Consider the following 8,460-nt stretch of genomic DNA (forward strand, 5'->3'; position numbering starts at 1 on the left):
CACTGTATATAAGATTGTTAATAAGTGTTTATAAATTTAATGTTTTTTTGGCACAGGTACACATCACATATTGTTTTAATTAATCTAGTGTTTGGTTATGTTATTTTATGAACAGTATTGGAACTCCTTTATAGTTTGTTTATATCAACACTATACTTACCTGAAAATTAAAACCGCAAAGAATATATAAATTTCACAATTCACAAATCAAATCAAACACCAGCTATTTCAATTGAAAATCAAAATGCAAGTGGCGAGAAATGCAAAAGAAACGAAAAAGGCCGCGCGCTTTCTTGCCTTTTCCCTTTTGTTCTTGTCGTTTGCTTTTTAGAGTACCGTTTTGTTCGGTTACTCCTTGTGTATACAGTGGCGGAGGAAACTATAGCGCCGGCAAATGTAAAATAATAATTCAAAACGCTTTAAAAAGGAATCATGTAATCTTGTATATATTATTACCTAAAATTAAAATATATAAAAAACTGCGTCAAATTAATAATTTTCTAATACATTATAAAATATATTAAATATTATTATTAATAAAGTTAAATATTAATATTTTTACAGAATTAATTTTAGAAAAAGTTTAACAAGTCATATACCACCAACATAACAAAGCGTTCTGATATTGTTTATAAAGATAAAAAGTGTATATATTTACGTCGCTGCTGTTCATTAAGAAAAATAGATTACATTTGTTTCCCATTTTTTTGTCCATTCCAAAACAAGACTTCTTTTTGCGTTCTTTGGTAAGCGAGATTTTCGGTGAAAAACACGATCTCAAAAATATCGGACGATCGACATCGTTCGGGTTTCATTTTTTTTTTTACATTGCAAAAGAAGGCTTTTTTATGCATTGTAGTAGAAGGGACGATTTCACAAAAACTCTTTAGAATGCATAAAAAATGCTTCTTTATAGCTTCTTACATTCTTTTTCGCTTGCAAAGCATGTATGAAAGAAGCTTTTTTTATTGGAATGCGTTCTCTAACTTCCGACTGGGTTACCGCTAAAAAAAAATCAAACAAAAAAACGGTAAACGCATTCTGCACATGCATGTGTCGGAACATCGAGTTCCTCAATGAATTCTGCGGCGTTGCGAGCCGTGCGCTTTCTCGGCTGTGACATTTCGTAACCTTTTGTAACCGCACCTTGTTCACATACTTTGCCAAATACCATATGGCCATCTCTGAAAACAATCAATTTCCGACTGTAAGCCGAAACCCGATTGCAAATTGTTTAGGACAAACAAAGATTAACATCATCAGCATATATTAATACTCGAGAATGTGTTATGCCAGAAGGAAGATCATTGATAAATAAAGTTAATAGCAATGCGTCCCCAGTGAGGCACCCCACGTCACGTGAATCATATTTGAACTGCGTTTTTAAAAACAACGAGAGGAAATGGGAGTACGATTTCACGACGAGCAAGGAAAAGACGTAGGAGAAATGACGCTGTCCAATAACGACGTATATCATTCATTTGTAATCCATTAATAATCTTTATAACTCATTTAAAAACTATATCTATAATATAATAAAATACATCAAGTGGGATTGTGTAAATCTCTAAAACGATATCACAACCCAGTCCCACAAAAATAACCCTCTGCGTTCATCCATTCAAATAAATTGAAATCCAAGCTAAAAGATTTTTCGAAAATAAATAAAAGAAGATTCTGGTTAATAGAATCAAAAGCCTTACTAAAATCTGTATACCTATATTATTGTTAAATCTTTTAACTATAATAGATGTCAATTCAAGTAGGTTAGTGGTAGACCTTCGTTAAAAAAACCATGTTGATAAGGTGATATTAGTCAGAAGCACAAATGTTGCACATGAGAAGTAATAATGCGCTCAAATGCTTTAAGTATTGCAGACAATTTAGAAATACCTCCATAATTTTGAACATCCTTTTCTCCCTTTTTATGGAGTGGAATAATAAAAGAATCTTTCCAGATAGTTGGAAAACCTGATGTCGAGGTAGACAATTGAAACAGTTTAAGAATCGGTTTACAAATAGTAGAGACACAAAACTTAAGCACGCACCCAGAAAGCGCGTCCGGCCCTGGAGAGTATGTTGTTGTTGTGGTCTTCAAATTCTTTAGAAAATAACTTTCTGTTATTACCGAAGAAAAAATACAATTTGACTTGTTTAAATTGTAAGTGTAAAATAAATTTAGACAAGAATCCACACTATAGGTAGTTTGGAAGAACTTGGCAAATAAATCAGCCATTTCTGAGTCAGTAGACGCTTCAGTTGAGCTTAATCGTAATCAAAGGTAATGCGGAGTTTTTTCACTTGACGTTTACAAAGTTATAAAATTGCTTCGGATTATTTGAAAATTCGGTTTTACATCGGATCAAAAGATAGAATAGCATTGACTGTTAAGAACAATAAAATCCGATCGAGCAACCACATATTTCGAAAAAATCAAATGGCTTGCCCGTCATTTAGTACTTTTTGTGTTTGTTTTTAGGTATTTTAGTCTTTGAAGCTGTTGTGTAAACCACGGAGGTCTGTTATGTCCAGAGGGAAGACTGTCAAGAACGCATTTATTAAAAAAGTGTTTAAAAGGCTATAGAATAATTCAGTGGCATTTTCCATATCCATGCAATTGTATAAGTCTGTTCAGTTTTATTCGGAAATCAAGTAGTTTAATTTATTAAAGTCGCATTTACTGAAGCATTTCGTTTAAGTCTCGAAAACTGAATGGGAATATGTGTCAGGGCAGGGCAGGGAAGTTGTCAATTCCATTGTGGGATGGTATCGGTCCTATGGAACAACTAGAGGGTCAATTCTAGATACAACAGCCTAAGACTGATCCAAAACAAATAAAAATTTTAATTACAGATTACGCTAATTTGTTGTAATAATCTAAAAGTCCATCATGAACGTCATGATCCGACAAAGGCGTGCAAACAAGTAAGTCAGTAGGAGATGACCAAGATATATCTGGGAGATTAATGAGATTAAATGATCCCTGTCAGAAAGCAGAGATAAAACAGACAAATGATGTTCATAAATTAAATTGACAGAGCCAGGGGAGATATTGAACTGAACAGGTTTCAAAAATAGGTAAGGCATGTAAGGAAACTTTTACATTAAAAAATTATACTTCATTGGGGTTATCAGTCTGAACTATCTCCGATGGAACACTAGAGTTAACAGAAATAAGCGCTCTACCTATCTTCGGCAAGCCAAAGTATATATACATTTGTCGCTATTTCAAAATTTAGGTATTCTTGAAAACATTAAAATTATGATTTACTTTCGTATATTTTTAAAAGCACTGAGACTATGACGATCCTACGATATCGTTTCCCGATTTTATCAGAATTAAAAGCCTATTTCTATATTGTCAAATTGTTAATAAGTCAAAAAGAATTTTTAAAAATATTATTACTAATCGGAAAAATTAATATATAATAAACAAGAAAGAAAGCAAACTTCGGCAAGCGGAAATTCATATACCCTATTTCAAAAACTAAATACTCTTGAAAACGTTAAAATTATGATTTACTTGCGTGTATGTTTAAAACATTGAAGCAATGATGATTTGCAGCTTTATTATTCGATAGTTCCTATGGCAACTATACGACTGCTCCTATGGGAGCTACATGCTGTAGTCGTCCGATTTTAATGAAATTTAAACTGTAATTCTGAAATATTTAACCATTGCTATATCTCGAAGAACTAAAAATAAAAACACCAAAGTTAAAATAACAGCAAAGTTTTAATTTTTTTAAAATTATTTTTCGATTGTTCTTATAGGAGCTATATGGTATAGTCGTCCGCTCCGGCTCTTTCCGACTTATATACTACCTGCAAGAGAAAGACAACTTTTGGGAAAGTTTCATGCATATAGCTTTAAAACTGAGAGACTAGTTTGCGTAGAAACGGACGGACAGACGGACGGACAGACGGACAGATGGACAGATCGACTCGCCTAGTGATGATGATCAAGAATATGTATAGTTTATAGGGTCGGAGATGTCTCCTTCACTGCGTTGCAAACTTCTGACTGAAATTATAATACCCTCTGCAAGGGTATAAAAACAGCTAAGTTACATTTTTTTTCATTTTTGTTCCGATAGTTCCTATGGGAGCTATATGATATAGTCGTCCGATTTTGATATAATTTAAACCGTAATTGCAGTGGGAACTGCAGTGCTGGGCAATTTTAAAGTTTTTATGGCTAAGTCCTTAGTGTTGGTCAAAGAGTCTCCTACGCTGCGAATTCCCATGCTGAATTTTTCCTACCTAAGCCGAAGTTTATTGGTGAATTCCTCGTTGATGAGATTAAACTGGAATTAAGTCGGTACGTTCCTGACGCATCCCTGACTAAAACCATAGCATTTGGCATTTGTGTTCACTTGGCTGTGATAGGTTATCTGCGCGGCTGCGGGGACTTCTTTCTATGGCCCAAAGGTCCAGGTTGCAGATGCGGCAACGACTCTTTGATGGGTACTGAGCTATGCCGAGACAATTGATGCAGAGGTTATGTTTTTTAGCGCTGTTAAATCGCTCAGATTATGGCATCAGTTTGAATGCCTTGAGTGCAACAATTTGGGACTAGTCGAGGTGCATAGCACACACGTAGCATGAATGATTGCGAATGATGTTGCCTGGGTGTGATGTTCCCCGCGTTGCGGTGCTACTCGACTGCAAAAATTGACAGTGCCGTTTCAGCACCTTTGAACACGGTTTACAGGACGGAAGGTATTTAAAGTTCAAAGACTCATTCCATTTGTTGCGGGTGTCCTGGCTGCGCAATATTTGAGGCGGTTTCAAGGGATTTCAGAGCTCCAAAACATAGCAGACGCCTTGCCTACTAAGCCTTTGAGTTGTGTTGCATTGAATTTCTCGACAGGTTGGAGTTTAAACAGTGCGGCGATGGTTTCTAGAGATATGAGGGTGGAATTATCAAATCGTTTAATAAGCCGGTTTAAAGCCTTTGGGAAGTTCTTATCAGTTATTGGGAACGCCTTGATTGCGTCCAGTGCAGTCCCCTTCAGGCTGTTCAGCAAGTGGTTGAACTTTTACAGGTTGGTCATGGATAGCTCACGAGCGATAATTTGATTGAACGGGTTGTTGTTTATATACTCTGCAAATTTCCCATCGAAAGTGGGCAGGGTTGACGATGGCTCTGGCTCAGGTGTTGTTTAATTCCTTACCCTGCTGATCTTTGATTGCGACATTGGTCTCAACATAGCTGTCCTCCAAATAACGGATCTCGATGTGAAACAATTATCGAATTGCGGTCGAAGTGCGAATGCGAAAAGAGTGACTGGCCAGATGAAATTTGGCAACAGTGCAACAACGAATCTAAGGGGCTCACTGTAACTTCAATACCGACGATGAAGAACTGTGCTTGCAGAGAACGTAGCAACACTGGCGAGAGCGGTTGAGCTGGCTGTTGTAAGTTCCATTGTTGCCATTTTAGCTTATTATATCCTTGCAGAGGGTATTATAATTTCAGTCAGAAGTTTGCAGTGAAGGAGACGTTTCCGACCCTATAAAGTATATATATTCTTGATCAGCATCACTAGTAGAGTCGATCTAGCCATGTCCGTCTGTCCGTCCGTCTGTCCGTCCGTTTATATGCAAATAGTCTCTCAGTTTTAAAGCTATCTGCATGAAACTTTCCCAAAAGTTGTCTTTCTATTGCAGGTAGTATATAAGTCGGAACGAGCCGGATCGGACGACTATAGCATATAGCTCCCATAGGAACAATCGGAAAAATAATTGAAAAAAAATTATAACTTTGCTGTTTTTTAATTTTTTGTTTAGTTCTTCGACATATAGCAATGGTTAAATATTTCAGAATTATGGTTTAAATTTCATCAAAATCGGACGACTATAGCATATAGCTCCCATAGGAACAATCGGAAAATTAATTGAAAAAAAATTATAACTTTGCTGTTTTTTAAGTTTTTGTTCAGTTCTTTGACATAAAGCAATGGTTAAATATTTCAGAATTATGGTTAAAATTTCATCAAAATCGGACGACTATAGCATATAGCTCCCATAGGAACAATCGGAAAAATAATTGAAAAAAAAATTATAACTTTGCTGTTTTTTAATTTTTTTTTAGTTCTTCGACATATAGCAATGGTTAAATATTTTAGAATTATGGTTTAAATTTCATCAAAATCGGACGACTATATCATATAGCTCCCATACAAATAATAAACTTATATAAAAGAACAATCAAATAATTAAGCTGCAAATCGTCATAGCTTCAATGTTTTTAAACATATACGCAAGTAAATCATAATTTTAATGTTTTCAAAAATATTTAATTCTTGCGATAGCTGCAAGGGTATATGAACTTCGGCTTGCCGAAGTTTGCTTTCTTTCTTGTTTCAAGCTAGATTTAGCATATTTTAAAATGAAATAGCTTGAAAAATACTTGAAATGCATATAGCTTAAAATCTGGCTTATTTCAAATTTCATTTAGCTAATTTCGGCTTAAAAAATTTATAACAAAAAATTTTTTGTTTATGATATGTATTAATCTGCAGCGTAATTTCAGACTTCCTGATAACATTGAAGTACTAAAACAAATGGATATTTTCGCCGTTGGCAATATGCTACAAGCAATTAAACGCCAGATAAAATTATTTCGTTGTTGGAATATTTCAAATATGAAAATATTTATGAAATAGTATCCCAATTTGGAAAAATCCACCTTATTAATTGGGAAAAAAAGGAAATAACTATAGAGTTTTGGTCAGAAGTTTTGATGTATAAGGATGCTGGCCAAAACAAAGCTTTCGAGCAACTGGCGTTATTTGCTTTGCACATTCTTTCACTGCCATGGTCGAATGCTGCGGTTGAGAGGGTATTCAGCCAAATGAACATGGTCAAAACAAAGTTGCGCAACAAAATGAATTTAAAAAGCTTGAACGCAATTTTAAGAATAAGGTTTGTTTTTGAAATTTTAAATTATTTAACATATACTAAGTATTTTTTTTTTATGTTATAGATATGGACTGCGACGTCATGGCAAATGTTGCCATGACTACATACTTCCAACGAAATAATTCGCTTTAGTCAGCTCATCCGCTAAATATATGGAATCGAATGATGAAGTCGATGAAATTATTTCTTTGCTCTAATAGCTATATAAATATAATATCAATAAAAGTAAAAAATCAACTATTTTAATGTTTTCCATGGTTAGCTTATTTTTAGCTTAATTTTTTTAATTTTTAGCTCATTCTAGCTTATTTTTTTCTTCAATCTAGCTTTTTTTATCTCTCAAAATCTGGCAGCACTGGTAGCGACACTGACGGAGCGATGAAGATGGCAATGAGCTCGCAGCGGCAACGACGAACGAGACGATAGATGAGAGAATCGCGTTGCGATTTTTAATGCAAATTAAGGTATACAATTTAAATCGGTGCAATCCTCCAAATATGAAAGCAAGATTTTCCGGTTCAGATGGACTCCCTTTTGTTATACGGTTAAGTTGACTAATAAATAGATGCTAGAGCTTCATGAAGTTTGAATAAATTGCTAAAACTGCAGTTCGGATAACATAAATTAATTCTTAAAAAACACACGTCTTTAAAACCAAATATAATTTAATCACTTTATCTAGAAGACTTTGCGCGTACAGTTTTTGACCATTGTGGCCAATGCAAGCTGTCACCCAACTGCACTCGATCTTGCAACGTATATTTGGCTAGGATATATGCACACAAAAAAATTTCATATGTAAAACCAACTAAGTGAAGTTTTTACTTTAATAAGGAGGCCGTAATGGATTTCGACGGAAAGGTTTGCGCGCGCAGCTGGGTTAAAAAGCTTAAAAACCTTGGACGAATCTATGGCCTGGACATGGAGTGCATGCGCATGATGAAGAGCAACGCTCAACGCTGGCTATATGCCCAACACTTTGGAAACCCAGAGGATATGCGACAGGCATTCGCAAACATATGCTTCCCAAGGAAAGGAGACAAAGTGACGATCGCTGTCGGAACTGCAACTCGAGGGGTCACTACGCCAAAGACTGTCGCAAGCCCAAGAGAGAGCCTGGATCTTGTTTCGTTGTTTAAATTTTTTTTCGTACAAAATTTAAACTTCCCTTTGATTGGAGAATGTCTCATAGACTCTGGAATCGCTTTTCGTTCATTAAACAATGTTTGGTCCCAGCTAAAGTAACGATGGACAAATTAAATATAACATTTTTCGATTTAAATCACAGTCATCTTAACGCTTATGGAAAACGCTTTGCTTGTGTTAAAAGAATGGAAGTGAATTTACTTTTGAGTTTATTGTTGTAGCCCAAGGGTCTATGAGTCATGACGTGGTTTTGGATAGGGATTTTATGGATGCCTTTGGTTTGAATTTAAACCCCCTTGTGTTCATTGATCAAAACAGTAGAAGGAATGCTTCTGAATCACATGGCTCTGCCGTGCAAATCGAAAATGAACACTTAAATCCACAAAA

At 35.2% G+C, this 8,460-nt stretch overlaps 1 protein-coding gene across 1 annotated transcript; it reads left to right on the top strand.

The window, feature by feature from the left end:
* Window positions 1-7,273: 7,273 nt before the first annotated feature.
* Window positions 7,274-8,174, top strand: LOC121467781. The gene is made up of 2 exons (XM_041710027.1): window positions 7,274-7,391; window positions 7,762-8,174. The coding sequence occupies exons 1-2, from the start codon at window positions 7,380-7,382 to the stop codon at window positions 8,170-8,172; spliced, it is 423 nt and encodes a 140-aa protein (XP_041565961.1). The 5' UTR covers window positions 7,274-7,379; the 3' UTR covers window positions 8,173-8,174.
* Window positions 8,175-8,460: the final 286 nt, after the last annotated feature.

The sequence above is a fragment of the Drosophila elegans genome, unplaced genomic scaffold (genome assembly GCF_018152505.1).
Source record: "Drosophila elegans isolate 14027-0461.03 unplaced genomic scaffold, ASM1815250v1 contig_721, whole genome shotgun sequence".
Lineage (NCBI taxonomy): Eukaryota > Metazoa > Arthropoda > Insecta > Diptera > Drosophilidae > Drosophila > Drosophila elegans.